This window comes from Ictalurus furcatus, chromosome 22 (genome assembly GCF_023375685.1).
Source record: "Ictalurus furcatus strain D&B chromosome 22, Billie_1.0, whole genome shotgun sequence".
Classification (NCBI taxonomy): Eukaryota; Metazoa; Chordata; class Actinopteri; order Siluriformes; family Ictaluridae; genus Ictalurus; species Ictalurus furcatus.
The window spans coordinates 17,302,479-17,321,463 of record NC_071276.1 but is presented as its reverse complement, the minus strand read 5'-3'; the positions used below and the strand labels follow the sequence as shown (position 1 = coordinate 17,321,463).

At 35.8% G+C, this 18,985-nt stretch overlaps 1 protein-coding gene across 1 annotated transcript in view; it reads right to left on the bottom strand.

The window, feature by feature from the left end:
• The window catches only part of nf2a (NF2, moesin-ezrin-radixin like (MERLIN) tumor suppressor a), a 55,816-nt gene that overhangs the window by 30,205 nt on the left and 6,626 nt on the right, over window positions 1-18,985 (bottom strand). Inside the window, exons 2-6 of the mRNA XM_053653747.1 lie at window positions 14,979-15,104; window positions 14,703-14,825; window positions 9,514-9,597; window positions 3,008-3,076; window positions 36-118 (exon numbers count right to left, since the gene is read on the bottom strand). Coding sequence (XP_053509722.1) covers window positions 36-118; window positions 3,008-3,076; window positions 9,514-9,597; window positions 14,703-14,825; window positions 14,979-15,104 — 485 coding nt within the window. The remainder of the gene's footprint in view (window positions 1-35; window positions 119-3,007; window positions 3,077-9,513; window positions 9,598-14,702; window positions 14,826-14,978; window positions 15,105-18,985) is intronic.

Below are 18,985 nucleotides of genomic sequence, written 5' to 3'. Positions count from 1 at the left end.
TGTGTGTGAGTGTGTGTGTGTGTGTGTGAGAGTACCTGGTCCTGCCTCGGTGCTCAGCGTAGCAGAGTGTAATTCTCTCCTCCCACATTTCAGCGGTCATCTGGTAGAGATTAATCACCTGCGCACCACAGAGCCCAGAGCTCAGTAAGAGAGAGAGAGAGAGAGAGAGAGAGAGAGAGAGAGCGCGAGTGCTCACACACACCCCACTTATGGATAAAAAGTGGATATAAAAAGTCTACACACCCCCGTTAAAATGGCAGGTGTTCGTGATGTAGAAAAAAAAAAATAAATAAAAAAAAAAAAAATAAAAAAAAGTTAAATCATGTCAGAACTTTTTTTTTCATCTTTACTGTGAAATTGCAACCAAAAAAAAAAAGATAAACAAAAATCATCCAGCTTGTATACGTGTGCACACCCTTTTATAATTGGGAATGTGGCAGTGTTCAGTGTTCAGTTCAATCACTCATGTTAAATATGAATTAGTGCACACCTGCCATTAATTAAAGTGACTGATGAACCCCCAAATAAAGTACAGCTGTTCCTATAGGATATTCCTGACATCTTCTTGGTAACATCCAACCGGAAAAGCCACGGGCCGCGAAGAGCTTACAAAGCAGCTACGTGATCTCATTGATGGAAAAATATCAATCAGGAGAGGGTTACAAATATCTCCCAGGCACTGGATATACCACGGAACACTGTAAAGACGATAATCAACAAGTGGAGAAAACATGGCACGACAGCGACACTACTAAGAACAGGACGCCCCTCTAAAATGGAAGAGAAGATCAGGAGAAAACCGGTCAGAGAGGCTGCTGAGAGGCCTACAGCAACATTAAAGGAATTGCAGCAATTTCTCGTAAGTACTGGTTCTCCCTACATGTGATGACAATCTCCTGAATTCTTCATATCTCTGGGCTATGGAGTCGGGCGGCAAGACGGAAGCCTTTTTTAACCAATAATAAAAAAAAATTTTAAATCTCCCAAAAGCATGTGGAATAGTGTGCTATGGTCTGATGAGACCAAATGTCAAATTTTTGGCCATAATACCAAAAGATATGTTTGGCACAAAAGAGCACCGTCCCCACGGGGAAGCGTGGTGGTGGTGGCGGTGTCACTTTGGGTCTGGATGGAACTGGGGCTTTAATCAGGCTGGAGGGAGTCATTTTTAACTTCAAATACCAGACAGTTTTGGCACAAAACCTTAAGCCTTCTGCTAAAACATTTAAGATGAAGAGGAATTTCACCGTTCAGCATGACACTGATCCGAAGCAAAGCTCCAGATCAACAAAGGAACGGCTTCACCAAAACAAGTTCAGAGCTAAATCCAATCAGAGATCTGTGGGGGGACCTGAAGAGAGCTGTACACGGGAGATTCCCAGCCAATCTGACAGAGTTAGAACGCTTTTACAATGAAGACTGGAAAAAGACTGCTCAGTCAAGATGCGCTAAACTGATTGACCCTTACCCAAAAAGACTGAATGCTGCGATTAAAAAAAAAAAATCTAAAGCTGCTTCAACGAAGTATGAGTTTAGGGGTGTGGACACTTAAGCAACCAGGTTATTGTTTTTATTTTTTTCGCCCTAAAATGATTCTTATTGTTTTTCACTGTAATTAACAGATTTCACAATGAACGTAGAATAGTTTCTGACATGATTTATCTTGGCTGAATTTTTTATTTTTTTTATCACAGAAACCAGCCATTTTAACAGGGGTGTGTAGACTTTTTAGAGCAACCGCACACACATAACCACAGCTAAAATAATAATAATAATAATAATAATAATAATAATAATAATAATAATAAATTAATCAAATCAATGAATAAATATTAATGAAATTTTATTAATGGGATAGCATAATAATAATAATAATAATAATAATAATAATAATAAATTAATCAAATCAATGATTAAATATTAATGAAATTTTATTAATGGGATAGCATAATAATAATAATAATAATAATAATAATAATAATAAATTAATCAAATCAATGATTAAATATTAATGAAATTTTATTAATGGGATAGCATAATAATAATAATAATAATAATAATAAATTAATCAAATCAATTATTAAATATTAATAAAATTTTATGAATGGGATAGCATAATAATAATAATAATAATAATAATAATAAATTAATCAAATCAATTATTAAATATTAATGAAATTTTATTAATGGGATAGCATAATAATAATAATAATAATAATAATAATAATAAATTAATCAATGATTAAATATTAATGAAATTTTATTAATGGGATAGCATAATAATAATAATAATAATAATAATAATAATAATAATAATAAAGTTATCAAATCAATGATTAAATATTAATGAAATTTTATTAATGGGATAACAATAATAATAATAATAATAATAATAATAATAATAATAACGTATCTAATAATAAACGTTCTAAAATAACTTAGCAAAATTCTGCATAAAAAAACCTTTTATAAAATGTTTTACAATTTTCTGTCCCTATTTAAAAGAATATTAAAGAAGATTTCCTCAAATAGTTATGGGAAGAAAGAAAAAAAAAAACCTGTTAGATTTATTGTAGATTTTATACTGGAAAAAAAGCAACTTTTTTTTTTTTTTTATAAACAATGCATGTTTTTTTTCCCTCTCAATTAAACAACACAGAAATAAATAATAACAATAATAATAAGAAGAAGATTTTTCTGTCTTCACAGTGAAATAGCATTTTAATTCAAACACCATGTCAAATCTAGATTTTTGGCTTTACTAAGTATGCATGAATGAAAGCTTCAAATATGAAAAATACTTAGAATATTAGTACTCAACTAGATTGATTGTGAGCTTACTTTTTTTTTAAAGTAAATGACTCAATTCACCTGTAGTGTCTCTAATTTTCTAATATGTTTTATTTTAATCAGATATGTAAATAAATTCATTTTCTATGTTTGACCACAGGGGGGGGGGGGAAAAAAAAAAAGATATAATTAATCAGAGAATAAATGAATCACTTACCCTCTTTGGTAGAAGCTCTTCTTGGGCCAGGAAGCCTGGTTTGTGGACATTGGGGTCGTAATCTCCGTACTGAAGATGCAACATGAAAACAAAGCGAAGTAGTTAATCAGTTAATCAACGAGGATTCGGCTACGTTCTGTAGCCGCACACGTTCTCATTTTCCTCGTATCAGTTATCTTCTCTCGTTCTCTCAGCAGCATTAGAAGAAAAATTACACATTTAATTAAAACTGCCACGTTGTAACCTTTCGATTCGATTAGACTTTCATGACGGATCACAGCAAGAGCAAATTGAATGAGTTCGCTAAAATCAGTGACGGACAAGTTGGTAGAGTAGGAACCAAATTGCTTTCCTCCATCTTCATTACTGGTGTCAGATCCACTCCTTCAGGCAGCACATTACACATTTAATATCAAACACTTTAGAAACAGCAGAACGAAGCTTAGAAAGTTCGTGTAGGTGAAGTTCAACTTGTTATTTAAGTAGCACCATGTTCGTTCTCGTTCAGACTCTACCTGAGAAAAGAGAGCTGTGACGTGAAGGAAAGTCACAGTGCAGCTCAAATTCAAGACATCTCTCTGCCAGCCTCGGTCTAAGCCAAACGCATTCTGTTTAAAGTTTTCGTTTTAATCTGTCCAATTACCAAATTTTTATTTTTTTTAATTTAAATAAAGCTACTGTAGGTCAAAACTGTTCGTCATAATATCGTAAAACCTTTGAATGATCATTTGGAATTTATCTTACCTGTGAAAAACTTTAGTGAAAACTAACTGGGAATTTACTTAAGGAATCTATTTTCTGTAACTACTGTTGGAATCTTCTGCAGTAACTAGAAATCGGTAACTGTGATACCTGGGAATTTACTTACTTATGAAAACTTTTCGCTAGCTAAAAATTTACTGGGAATTAACTCACGGAATTTTTTTTTTTTTTGGTCCCTGTAACTACTGTTTGAATCTTTTTCAGTAATCAGAAACTGACAACTGTGATACCTGGAAATTTACTTGCAAAATCTTTTTAGTAACTTTTTTTTTTTGTGAAACTTATGCGATTACTGTGGAAACTTTTCAAACTGGAAATAGGGAATTTAGTAAGTTACTAATTGTTTCTTAGTAACTACTTTACGTTAAATGATTATACCCATGAATATACTCAAGGACACTTTTTCGATAACTAGAAATTTACTTGATAACTGTGGAAACTTTTAATGCTAACTGGGATCTTGCTTAAGGAATCATCGTTTTTTTTTTTTTGTAACTATAGAAATTTACTTGATAACTGATTGGGACCTCACATGACACCTAAGAATATACTTACGGGTATTCTTTTTCAGTAACTAGAAATTGATAACTGTGCTACCTGGCAATTTGCTTAAATAATCGTTCTGGTAACTATTAAAATTTACTTGATAACTAAAAACTTTTAAAGATAACTGGGAATTTACTTACAGAATCTTTTTAGAAGCTTTTGAAATTTATTTACTGTGAAAACTTTTAAAACTGCAAACAGGATCTTTTTTTGGTGAAGTAAATATTGCACCATAGACGTCACCTGTGAGTATACTCATGGAAACTTTTTCAGTAACTAGAAATTTACTTGATTACTGTGGAAACTATTAATGCTAACTGGGATCTTGCTTAAGGACTCTTTTATTGTAACTATAGAAGTTTACTTGATAACTACATAACCTCATATGACCTGGGAATATATTTGTGGAATATTTTTCAGTAACTAGAAATTGATAACTGTGACATTTGGGAATTTACTTACAGAATCTTTTTGGACTTTGGAACTTTGGAAATTTACTTGATTACTGTGGAAACTGAGAATTTATGTATGGAATCTTTTTTTTTTTAGTAACTACTATACCTTAGAAATTTAAATTAAATGTAACTAGAAATTTACTTGATTACTGTGGAAACTGAGAATTTATGTATGGAATCTTTTTTTTTTTTAGTAACTACTATACCTTAGAAATTTAAATGAAATGTAACTAGAAATTTACTTGATTACTGTGGAAACTGAGAATTTATGTATGGAATCTTTTTTTTTTAGTAACTACTATACCTTAGAAATTTAAATGAAATGTAACTAGAAATTTACTTGATTACTGTGGAAACTGAGAATTTATGTATGGAACCTTTTTTTTTTTTTAGTAACTACTATACCTTAGAAATTTAAATGAAATGTAACTAGAAATTTACTTGATTACTGTGGAAACTGAGAATTTATGTATGGAATCTTTTTTTTTTTTTTAGTAACTACTATACCTTAGAAATTTAAATGAAATGTAACTAGAAATTTACTTGATTACTGTGGAAACTGAGAATTTATGTACGGAATCTTTTTTTTTTTTTAGTAACTACTATACCTTAGAAATTTAAATGAAATGTAACTAGAAATTTACTTGATTACTGTGGAAACTGAGAATTTATGTACGAAATCTTTTTTTTTTTTTAGTAACTACTATACCTTAGAAATTTAAATGAAATGTAACTAGAAATTTACTTGATTACTGTGGAAACTGAGAATTTATGTACGGAATCTTTTTTTTTTTTTTAGTAACTACTATACCTTAGAAATTTAAATGAAATGTAACTAGAAATTTACTTGATTACTGTGGAAACTGAGAATTTATGTATGGAATCTTTTTTTTTTTTTTAGTAACTACTGTACCTTAGAAATTTAAATGAAATGTAACTAGAAATTTACTTGATTACTGTGGAAACTGAGAATTTATGTATGGAATCTTTTTTTTTTTTTAGTAACTACTATACCTTAGAAATTTAAATGAAATGTAACTAGAAATTTACTTGATTACTGTGGAAACTGAGAATTTATGTACGGAATCTTTTTTTTTTTTTTAGTAACTACTATACCTTAGAAATTTAAATGAAATGTAACTAGAAATTTACTTGATTACTGTGGAAACTGAGAATTTATGTATGGAATCTTTTTTTTTTTTTTTAGTAACTACTATACCTTAGAAATTTAAATGAAATGTAACTAGAAATTTACTTGATTACTGTGGAAACTGAGAATTTATGTACGGAATCTTTTTTTTTTTTTTTAGTAACTACTATACCTTAGAAATTTAAATGAAATGTAACTAGAAATTTACTTGATTACTGTGGAAACTGAGAATTTATGTACGGAATCTTTTTTTTTTTTTTAGTAACTACTATACCTTAGAAATTTAAATGAAATGTAACTAGAAATTTACTTGATTACTGTGGAAACTGAGAATTTATGTATGGAATCTTTTTTTTTTTTTTAGTAACTACTGTACCTTAGAAATTTAAATGAAATGTAACTAGAAATTTACTTGATTACTGTGGAAACTGAGAATTTATGTATGGAATCTTTTTTTTTTTTTTTTAGTAACTACTATACCTTAGAAATTTAAATGAAATGTAACTAGAAATTTACTTGATTACTGTGGAAACTGAGAATTTATGTATGGAATCTTTTTTTTTTTTTTAGTAACTACTATACCTTAGAAATTTAAATGAAATGTAACTAGAAATTTACTTGATTACTGTGGAAACTGAGAATTTATGTATGGAATCTTTTTTTTTTTTTAGTAACTACTATACCTTAGAAATTTAAATGAAATGTAACTAGAAATTTACTTGATTACTGTGGAAACTGAGAATTTATGTATGGAATCTTTTTTTTTTTTTTAGTAACTACTATACCTTAGAAATTTAAATGAAATGTAACTAGAAATTTACTTGATTACTGTGGAAACTGAGAATTTATGTATGGAATCTTTTTTTTTTTTTAGTAACTACTATACCTTAGAAATTTAAATGAAATGTAACTAGAAATTTACTTGATTACTGTGGAAACTGAGAATTTATGTACGGAATCTTTTTTTTTTTTAGTAACTACTATACCTTAGAAATTTAAATGAAATGTAGCTAGAAATTTACTTGATTACTGTGGAAACTGAGAATTTATGTACGGAATCTTTTTTTTTTTTTTTTAGTAACTACTATACCTTAGAAATTTAAATGAAATGTAACTAGAAATTTACTTGATTACTGTGGAAACTGAGAATTTATGTATGGAATCTTTTTTTTTTTTTTTAGTAACTACTATACCTTAGAAATTTAAATGAAATGTAACTAGAAATTTACTTGATTACTGTGGAAACTGAGAATTTATGTACGGAATCTTTTTTTTTTTTTTAGTAACTACTATACCTTAGAAATTTAAATGAAATGTAACTAGAAATTTACTTGATTACTGTGGAAACTGAGAATTTACGTATGGAATCTTTTTTTTTTTTTAGTAACTACTATACCTTAGAAATTTAAATGAAATGTAACTAGAAATTTACTTGATTACTGTGGAAACTGAGAATTTATGTATGGAATCTTTTTTTTTTTTTAGTAACTACTATACCTTAGAAATTTAAATGAAATGTAACTAGAAATTTACTTGATTACTGTGGAAACTGAGAATTTATGTATGGAATCTTTTTTTTTTTTTTAGTAACTACTATACCTTAGAAATTTAAATGAAATGTAGCTAGAAATTTACTTGATTACTGTGGAAACTGAGAATTTATGTACGGAATCTTTTTTTTTTTTTTTTAGTAACTACTATACCTTAGAAATTTAAATGAAATGTAACTAGAAATTTACTTGATTACTGTGGAAACTGAGAATTTATGTATGGAATCTTTTTTTTAGTAACTACTATACCTTAGAAATTTAAATGAAATGTAACTAGAAATTTACTTGATTACTGTGGAAAGTTTTCATTGTAACTGGGATCTTACTTAAGGAATCTTTTTTTTTTTTTGTAACTACAGAAATTTACTTATAATAATTGCGGGACCTCACATGTTACCTGGGAATATATTTCTGGAATCTTTTGCAGTAGCTAGAAATAGATAACTGTGATAATTATGGATTTTCTTATAGAATAATTCTGGTACCTATTAAAAGATTCACTTGATCACTGTAGAAACTTTTAACGATGACTTAACATTTTCTTGCGGAATTTATTGAATGTTTTCCATAACTACTGAAATGTAATATTGCGAAATACTCCATTGAGATTACTGTTGCTCTGCAATCAAAGCACTGTGTCGAAAAAAAAGGTGTGATTTCTGCTCAAATCCAAGTTAACTGTTTGCAAAGAACGTCGTTTCATTTCATTTCAAACCCAAACCGCAGCGCTGAAGATAACGCCAGACAGGACAGCTCTGAGCTTGTAGAATATAGACATCTTCCCTTTATCTCCATCCTCCTCTCTTATTTCTCAGCCTCTATCTGTGGTCTGCCCTCCATCCACCTCTCTGTTGTTCCCCGCCTGCAGTCTCAATCCTCTCTGCCCACCATTAGCCCACTATCACCTAGATGGACTGTCATGTCCGTGCTGTTTACTTCTCTCTAAACGGGGAAAATGAACAAAAAGGCCTGCTGCCTGTCAACCCCCTGCACCTGCTCTAATAAATCAGCAGCTACCATCCTTCCTGCTAAGAAATTAATGCTCGGTTTCAGAGAACTCATGACGTCTTAGAACTAGCAGACGGTAAAAACTTGCACGCCATAGTCCTTTTCTTTTCTTCAACCTTTCGAAGAACCTTTCCGTTCCCTCAAGTCCACAAATTGCTTTAAAACCACAAGCAATGGTGTAGTTCCAAAGAGCTGTGTAGGTGCTTCAGACAGGAATGAAACGCACAACGAGGGAGTGATAAGAGGGAAAAAAAAGAAACAGTGACACAGTTGCAGAGGTTGTCTGATTGAAGGCTTAAGCAACACTACTTCTTCGGGAGAGGAATGGCTGCAAATTGGCACCAAGGTAATGCGTATCACACTCAGACGAGGCTCTGAGATAAATCGCACGGAAAGCCCTTCAGCTGTCAATCAGCCAGTCACTCGGTGAGGAAAAAAGCCGTTCATGTCCAAAAGTGGACACCACAGAGGAGTGATGGGAGACTGTGGAAAGACGTCCTGCTGCGATCGCGATTCCTCCATCAGACTGCGGGATACGGTGACAAATCCATGACCCAATTTATCCGGCTGTTATTTCCGTTGCCAGGTGACCCGTAACTGTAAAGTACCCATGCTTCATTTGGTTACCCCTATTACCAGAGTACCAATCAAGGAACCAAACAAGAGAATATGGGCGGAGCTAGAAACAGACCACTGATCACTCAGTTGCATTCAATAGTAGTGACTTGAATCAGGCATTTTTTCAGGGCGCCCGTCGTTTGTACTGCACTGTATCTCATGACTAGAAATAATCATAAATCATTTTTCATCTCGGCAGTCCACACTAGCTGCCTAAACAGATTTGGTACGAATCCATGAGTTCCAATGGAACCGAGGTCCTATTTGTGGACGGGAATGTAATAGTAACACAGGGAAAATTCAGCAGAAAAATCAATAGTACCTACTTTCACAGGTACCACAAGCGTGATTGGAAGCAGTCACTGACACCAGGGGAGAGGGGGGGGGGGGGGCGAGAGAGAGAGAGAGAACACTGACCTTTGCTTGGACGGCGTATGACGCAAGCAGCACTGAGGCTTCCGGAGGACAGTACACCTCCTCTTCCAGAATCTTCTGCTTCACCTGTAGCAATGACGCAAAAAAACACAGCAGCTAATTAGAAAAAAGGAAATAAATTCACAATATACTAATACAGAACATGTGCTTCTAAATCTAAATCTACAGCCGCATTTCTGTAAAGCCGCTCTGGGACAACGTCTACTGATTAAAGCTCTGTACAAACCAAACACACAGCTCTGGATATTTTTCTTGCACGCTGAGTCACTGGAAATTAGTAAAAAAAACAACAAAAAAAAAAAAAAAAAACATGGATACCTCACAGGCTGGTAGCAGTTAGATCTTTTATATTACTGACTTAACTGATCAGACTTCTGGTTTTCTTTGAAACTATTTTTACTTGAAATCTTCAGATTAATTTAATTCTCCACGACCCTGACCCAGGAATAAAGTGCTTACTGAAGATGAGAATACATGTTAGAAGGAGGTCAGAATGCATTACATCATCATGGAAGAAGACAAAACAAAATCAACCTTTTAAATAATTAGAATGAGAAACTGATGATAATACGGTTAAACACGCAACGATTCGATATACTTCCATTCACTACTGTCCCAATACGATTCAATTCAGACACTATCAAATATGATTCGATTCGGATCCGATCGGATATGATTCAATTCGGACACTATCAAATATGATTCGATTCGGATCTGATCTGATTCAATTCAGACCTGATCCTACATGATTCGATTCGGATCCGATCTGATTCAATTCAGACCTGATCCTACATGATTCGATTCAGATCCGATCTGATTCAATTCAGACCTGATCCTACATGATTCAATTCAGACCCTGTACAATATGACTGGATTCCAACCTAATCTGATATGATTCAATTCAGATCCGATCTGATATGATTCAATTCAGACCTGATCCTATATGATTCAATTCAGATCCGATCTGATATGATTCAATTCAGACCCTATAAAATATGATTCAATTCAGATCCGATCTGATTAAATTCAGACCTGATCCGATATGAATCAAATCAGACCCGATCCTACATGATTCAATTCAGACTCGATCCAATATGTTTCAATTCAGGCCCAATATACAGCCGATGCTTCATCGATGTTTCGATTTAGACCCGGACTAAAATGAATTGATTCAGACCCTATCCAATATGATTCAATTGAGACCTGATCCAATATGATTCGATTCAGACGCTATCCAATGTTACTCGATTCAAACCCGATCCGATGTGATTAAATTCAGACCCTATCCAATATGATTCCTCCACAGCTTTACACGTTCTGGTTTCTCGGCCTCGTTACCAGCTGCATATTTTGTCTGAACTTCAAGAAAGAGGAAATAAAGAGAAGCTGGTTATGGAACGACCATTATGTTTATAGCAACATGCTCTGTGGACATTCCAACATTTCAACACTAAATGTTACGATAAACTGTAATAAATTACGATGCATCATTATTTAAATCCCACTACTCTGTCTATAGGCAACGAGAACACCCTCTGAAAGAAATTCAAGCGCTCGCTCTCTCTCTCTCACACACACACACACACACACGCACAATCCAGGCAGAGTGCACTGATTTTGGATGGAGGTTTTCGTTCGTTTGTTTTGGGTTTTTTTTTTTGCAGTTTTCCTTTTCGATTCAAACCGCATCTTGGCTTCCGGCCACATCACAGATTGTTGGACCGATTTTGCAATTCGAATCACTTTTTCCTCGGCATCACTAACTCGTTCATGAATTAATAAACGAGTGCATAAATCAGTGAACCAGTCGAGGGTGAAGAAACAACTCTAAACATTTACAGACATCAAATCAAACCAAGGAAACTGCGGTGACGTCCCCGAAGTCTGTGTAGTGCACGGGTGCAGGTTTTTAATCTGCCGAAGCTTTGTGAAATACTACATACAGCATTGCCAAAACGAGCGAGCCGTGGCTCCAAACACAGCCGCGTGAGAGGCAGCTGCTGTCCTGGCTGGAACGGTTTCACGTCAACAAGCCGTTTCTCGTTATTAGAGGCAGAAGCGCCGTGCCAGCGGACGAGTAATTATTTAAACCATGTTCCACGGATGCTCGTTTCCACCAGCTGGAGCTAACCCTAGCTTCTGTAGTAGAGATTAACAGAAAACCGATGGGATTTCTCACGTTCTCTCGACCAGTTCGCCGGGTTAAACATCGGCACGTGTTGCGGTGCGATGCCGCTGATCGGTGGAGCTCTGTAAACGAGCAGGAAGTGGCACGGCAGCATTCTAAAAACGGACCAAAGCACAAGAGTACTGCATTCACGCTGCTATAAATATGTCCAAATACAGCAAATACACACCACACTTGTTTAACTTATGACTTATAAAAGCGCTGTGAATGCTCCGCCGTCATTCCTACTTCACTTTCCAGCACTAGTACTGTCGACAAGCTCTTTTACGTTGCCGGGGGAGACGGTACCGTCAAACCTTGCGTCGCTTTCTGACACCATCGGAATGATAATACGTTTTCCTTGCTTTTAGCAATACACCAATTATAAAATCATTTATAATTTATCCAAAGAGGAGAACAAATAAACAAGTTACAGGTATACAAGTACCAGCCATAACATTAAAACCACCTGACTAATATTGTGTAGGTCCCGCATGTGCCGAAAAAACAGCTCTGACCCGTCGAGATACGGACTCTACAAGACCTCTGAAGGTGTGCTGTGGTATGTGGCACCAAGACGTTAGCAGCAGATCCTTAAAGCGCTGTAAGTTGTAAAGTGGGACCACCGTGGATCGGACTTGTTTGTCCAGAACGTCCACAGTCGCTCGATCGGATCGAGATCTGGGGAATCTGGATTCCGAGTCAACACCTTGAACTCTTTGCCATGTTCCTCAAAGCGTTCCTGAACCGCTTTTGCACTGTCTCAGGGCGCATTATCCTTCTGAAAGAGACCACTGTGATTAAGGATTAGCGTGAACATGAAGTGGTGTACTCGCTTCTGCAGCAATGTTTAGGTAGGGGGTACGTGTCAACGTAAACATCCACACGAATTCCAGGACACAAGGTTTCCCAGCTCTTCTGTGGGATTGGACCAGACTGGCTAGCCTTCGCTCCCACCACGTGAAGTCGATGAGCCTTGTGTATCCACGACCCTGTCTCCGGTTCACTGTCTCCGGTTTCACAAAATAAAAAAAAAAATCAGCGAGTTAAGTAACATGACACTCTCACTAAGTGCTCATTTCTGATAAGAGAGAATCCACGAGAAAGGGTTTTAACCAAATTATCATCACCTGTCTGAAACCGAGAGCAGACCACCTGTCACAGCGGCACACCACACACACACACCTTATCATAAAGCCCTTCCCACAATTCCTCAGCATCACTCTGGAATTCATTACGTCGTTCTATTTCTGAACACGTTACCATGCTGAACCTGACAGGTCATTTTAACCTCTAATTGAACGGAGCAGATAAGCAGGGTGACGTTTCCGGAGCCCGGAGTGCCGAGCTTCAGGTCCTACACCGATAAATACACTGAATTAAACATGATGGGGTGTGTCATTACAGGAAAAGGATCGACGGTTAGGACGTGTGATTATTTTCCTCGGACATCACGTCCTGGAGCGTTTCGTTCCTCCTATAAAAATCGAATGATCAGAAAGGCGTCGATCGATTTTCTCTGAAGCGTCTTTTATAATTAAGGGTTCCCTGGCTGCAAAAAAAAAAAAAATCTCAAACTGAGAAGCGTTTGTGATTTACAGAAACATCGCTTACATCAGAGACCGGCTACACAGCTTCAGTGTCCTAATGCATTTAAAGTCTCTGAGGACCTGATAAAAAAAAGAAAAAGAAAAAAAAAAAACGGAGCACATCTTTTCCTTTCATGTCTGAAAGTCTCTCGGAGCCGGCTCTGCACTTTGCTGAGGTTAACGGAGCCGCGGAGGGCACGCGTCTTCGCGAGAAGAGACGAGGGCTTAGACAGGTGAGAGAAGAAAAGAGGACGAACACGAGCTGCCAGATCGTAAAGTTAGCCTTAAAGCCTGAGAGACTTCAGCTGGAAGAGCAAACAAAGGGAAAATCCGTCACTCCAGATGAGACGGATATAGAAAGAGCCTGACGAGTCGATGGTCGCTGCGCTGCTGGAACGCGAACCAGAGTCGTTATCATTCACCGTCATAAATCCGGCGTGCTACGTTTATTAAACGGTGTGCGTCCTGGGATGCTTTTCTGTTCAGCGTGGTCGTACAGAGTGGTTATTGAGTCACTGTCGCTCACTGGATGTCTTTCGGTTTTTCATACCGTCGTGTAAACTTCAGAGACGTCCGGTCTTGCCGTGTTCGACACGTGACTCGACGTCTCGTTAAAATGACAAACTGGGTAACTGCTCTACGATTGCTCGCTCGTTCAGGAGAAGTGCTGCGAGATCCTCAGTTCCGAGAGTCGCTCCAAGTGAACGTTCTCTGTAAATGGTCTGCACTTATATAGCGCTTTTTATCCAAAGCGCTTTACACTGGTTCACACACACACTCACACACCGATGATAGCAGAGCTGACATGCAAGGCGCTAACTTGCCATCGAGAGCAACTTGGGGTTCAGTGTCTCGCCCAAGGACACTTGTGGAGTCACGTGGGCCGGGAATCGAACCGCCAACCCTACGATTAGTGGACCACCCGCTCTACCACCTGATCCACAGCCGCCCAATCTGTAAGTGTGTGGTGTTTTATTCTGGGTGTGTGTGTGTGTGTGAGTGGAGGAACATCCAGGACAAAAACCATCCATGAAATCTGATCACATCTGGGAGTCTTTCACATTCCTCGACATCAGTTAGCATTAATTATTTAGGACCGTATTTAATCATCGGACTGTTGACTTGCGTGTATTCCCAGTTCATACCTCGTGTTCCTGGGATAGACTCTGGATCCACTACAACTCTGCCCAGACTAGAGCGCTTACTGAAGGAGGACAGATGGATGGATGGATTAATATGATAAATGTATATCTATCTATCTATATCTATATCTCCAAACAGCGTCTCTACCCTCGGGACCTTTCGCTTTTTTTTTTTTTTTTAAATAAACTGTAATTGGTGCGATTTAAAGCTTTTAGTTTGAACTGTTCATTGCTGAGGCTGTGATGTTCTCACTGGTTTAGTGCTGTACTCACCTGCAGGAAGAAGAGGTGTTGTGTGATGTCCTGGACAAGCTCCTCCTCTGCGTTTTCAGGGTAAAACTTCGCCAGGAAGTTCAACACGATGGGCTCCTGTTTAGGAACGTCCTGATCTAAAACCTGCCCAAAAATAAATGAAATGAATCATAAAAGGGTCAAATAGGAAGCATTTACCAGCACCAGGTTACAACCAAATCCTGGATACCAAACTGGATGTTTCAGACCCCTGCTCTAGGTCATGCGTTCTCTGGTTATTATTTAAATGATTAGGACCTTCTTATCCATTTTCAGCCACGCCACCGTGTCTTTGACGTTGTACTGCAGGCCGAAGAACCACGTCTCCCGGAGTCCTAATGTCCTGCATACCAGCTCGAACAGGTCCTTCCCTTTCCACTTCACCTGCACAGCAATAAGAACATGGTATTTTATTGGAGAAGAGAACAGTGAACATTTTACTGAAGAACAGAGTGGAGAACGTTATACTGGAGAATGTTTTTTTTGGAGAATAGAATGGAGAACATTTTATTGGAGAATGTTGGTTTATTTAGAGAATAGAATGGAGAACATTTTATTGGAGAATGTTTTTCTTTTTGAAGAATAGAATGGAGAACATTTTATTGGAGAATGTTGGGGTTTTTTGGAGAACAGAATGGAGAACATTTTATTGGAGAATGTTGTTTTATTTAGAGAATAGAATGGAGAACATTTTATTGGAGAATGTTGGTTTATTTAGAGAATAGAATGGAGAACATTTTATTGGAGAATGTTTTTCTTTTTGAAGAATAGAATGGAGAACATTTTATTGGAGAATGTTGGGGTTTTTTGGAGAACAGAATGGAGAACGTTGTTTTTTTGGAGAACAGAATGGAGAACATTTTATTGGAGAATGTTGTTTTATTTAGAGAACAGAATGGAGAACATTTTATTGGAGAATGTTGTTTTATTTAGAGAACAGAATGGAGAACATTTTATTGGAGAACGTTGTTTTTTTGGAGAACAGAATGGAGAACATTTTATTGGAGAATGTTGTTTTATTTAGAGAACAGAATGGAGAACATTTTATTGGAGAATGTTGTTTTATTTAGAGAATAGAATGGAGAACATTTTATTGGAGAATGTTGTTTTATTTAGAGAACAGAATGGAGAACATTTTATTGGAGAATGTTGTTTTTTTGGAGAATAGAATGGAGAACATTTTATTGGAGAATGTTGTTTTATTTAGAGAATAGAATGGAGAACATTTTATTGGAGAATGTTGTTTTTTTGGAGAATAGAATGGAGAACATTTTATTGGAGAATGTTGGGGTTTTTTGGAGAACAGAATGGAGAACATTTTATTGGAGAATGTTGTTTTTTTGGAGAACAGAATGGAGAACATTTTATTGGAGAATGTTGTTTTATTTAGAGAACAGAATGGAGAACATTTTATTGGAGAATGTTGTTTTATTTAGAGAACAGAATGGAGAACATTTTATTGGAGAATGTTGTTTTATTTAGAGAACAGAATGGAGAACATTTTATTGGAGAATGTTGTTTTTTTGGAGAACAGAATGGAGAACATTTTATTGGAGAATGTTGGGGTTTTTTTGGAGAACAGAATGGAGAACATTTTATTGGAGAATGTTGTTTTTTTGGAGAACATTTTATTGGAGAATGTTGTTTTATTTAGAGAATAGAATGGAGAACATTTTACTGGAGAATGTTGGGGTTTTTTGGAGAATAGAATGGAGAACATTTTATTGGAGAATGTTGTTTTATTTAGAGAACAGAATGGAGAACGTTTTATTGGAGAATGTTGTTTTTTTTTTGGAGAACGTTTTATTGGAGAATGTTGTTTTTTTGGAGAACAGAGTGGAGAACATTTTATTGGAGAAAGTTGTTTTTTTTGGAGAACATTTTATTGGAGAATGTTGTTTTATTTGGAGAATAGAATGGAGAACATTTTATTGGAGAATGTTGTTTTATTTAGAGAATAGAATGGAGAACATTTTATTGGAGAAAGTTGGTTTTTTTGGAGAACATTTTATTGGAGAATGTTGTTTTATTTGGAGAATAGAATGGAGAACATTTTATTGGAGAATGTTGTTTTATTTAGAGAATAGAATGGAGAACATTTTATTGGAGAAAGTTGGTTTTTTTGGAGAACATTTTAATGGAGAATGTTGTTTTATTTGGAGAATAGAATGGAGAACATTTTATTGGAGAATGTTGTTTTATTTGGAGAATAGAATGGAGAACATTTTATTGGAGAATGTTGTTTTATTTAGAGAATAGAATGGAGAACATTTTATTGGAGAATGTTTTTCTTTTTAGAGAACAGAAGGGAAAACATTTTATTGGAGAATGCTGTTTTTTTGAGAACAGAATGGAGAACATTTTTATTAGAGGACAGAACAGAGAATTGTACTGATTTTTTTTTTTTTCTTAGAGAACAGACTGGAGAGCATTTTACAAGACGACTGAACAGAGGCAATCTTATTAGAAGAATAAACAGAACATTTTCCCAGAGGACGAAATGGAGACCATTTCACTGAAGGACACAATGAAGGCCATTTTACAAGCCGACTGAACAGAGACCATTTTATTGGAGAACAGAACGGAGACAATCAAATTATCAATAGTGAAATAATCAAACTATTTCTCTCGTTTGTTTTGGATTTTTGCGACTATTTTTTGTTTTTCGTGCTTTTGAGCTGCTTCCACTCCTTGCTCATGACTTGTATTTACCTTTCTTCCCTTTGTGATGGTTTTCACTGTTGGTACAAGCCTCTGTAAACACTTTCTCGCCCCTTCTCCGGCTTTACATAACATATATATATATATATTTTTTACTAAAGTTGTCTGAGAGCTGTTTTCTTGCTTACAGCAAACTGCTTTTGAGAGCTTGAGCCTGTTTAAGCTTCTCATGCCTTAAATCAGGCTTAACACAGGAAATGTGTGTTGACAGTTTGAAACCATTAACCAGCTTAATGAGGCACATTCGCATAAATTAACAGGGATCCAATTTTCAGCTCGTCGATAGAGACAACTCGTCTCAGATTCAATATGAAAACACCATTAAATAAACATGGAATGTGTACAGGAGCCGTAAAAACAAGGCTTCCGTTTGAACGTTTACCACAAACCAAGGGGGTGTGCTAACTTTTGCACTCAACTGTGCCTGGATTGACGTATGAATAATTCAACTCGTCGTCAGTCTAAAATGAAATATATTCTGGCACGTGGACTGCAAACAGGATACACCATATTGTTTGCAAAAAACCCAGACTGCTCCCCAAGCACAAAGTAAAACCTCCGTAGAGAAGCTACTTCCACTGATTACGGAGGTATATTTTAGCCAGAGACATGAAACACCAGGCCATATGGCTGAAGACGCAAATGAGCTGCTTCCACTTTAGGGAAACTGTTATGTGCATACATTATTCAGCTTCACGAGAGCAAGCAAACAGACTCCGAGGAAATCAACTCAGATTCCAGCAGCTACCTACGGACAGCTGTACTTAATAACAATAAAAATAACAAATGGCCATGACATATTAACAACTTAATAATGCGAGGTAGTGGGACGGAGATCGTTAAATCATTAAATCATTACCATGACCTAGACGATTAAGTTGTCCCCACTACCTAGTAATGCGATAATTAAGTCGTGAGACGTGAACGATTAAGTCGTCCCCAGTTCCAAGTAGCAGGAGGTAACAGGTCAGTGGTAGTTCAGTGGTTAAGATGTCGGACTACTGAACGGGAGGTCGGAAGTTCGTGAGTTCAAATTCCAGCACGGTCTAGCTGCCACGGTTGGGCCCTTGAGCAAGGCCCTTAACCCGCATATGCTCAGTTGGATCAATTAGATAAATGTACGTTGCCCTGTGTAAGGGCGTCTGTCAAATGCCATAAAATATAAATGTAAACGAGATAATTAGGCCATAAGAACGAGACAATTAAGTGGTCCCCACTAATTAGTATTATGAGGTAACGAGATAATCCATAAGAACGAGACAATTAAGTCGTCCTCACTAATTAGTAATGCGAGGTAACAAGATAGTAAAGCCATAGGAATGAGATAATTAGACGTCCCCAATAATTAGTAATGTGAGGTAACAAGATAGTAAAGCCATAGGAATGAGATAATTAGACGTCCCCAATAATTAGTAATGTGAGGTAACGAGATAATTACGCCACAAGAATGAGACAATGAATTCGTCCCCACTACTTAGTAATGAGAGGTAACGAGATAATTACGCCACAAGAATAAGATAATTAGACGTCCTGACTATTTATTT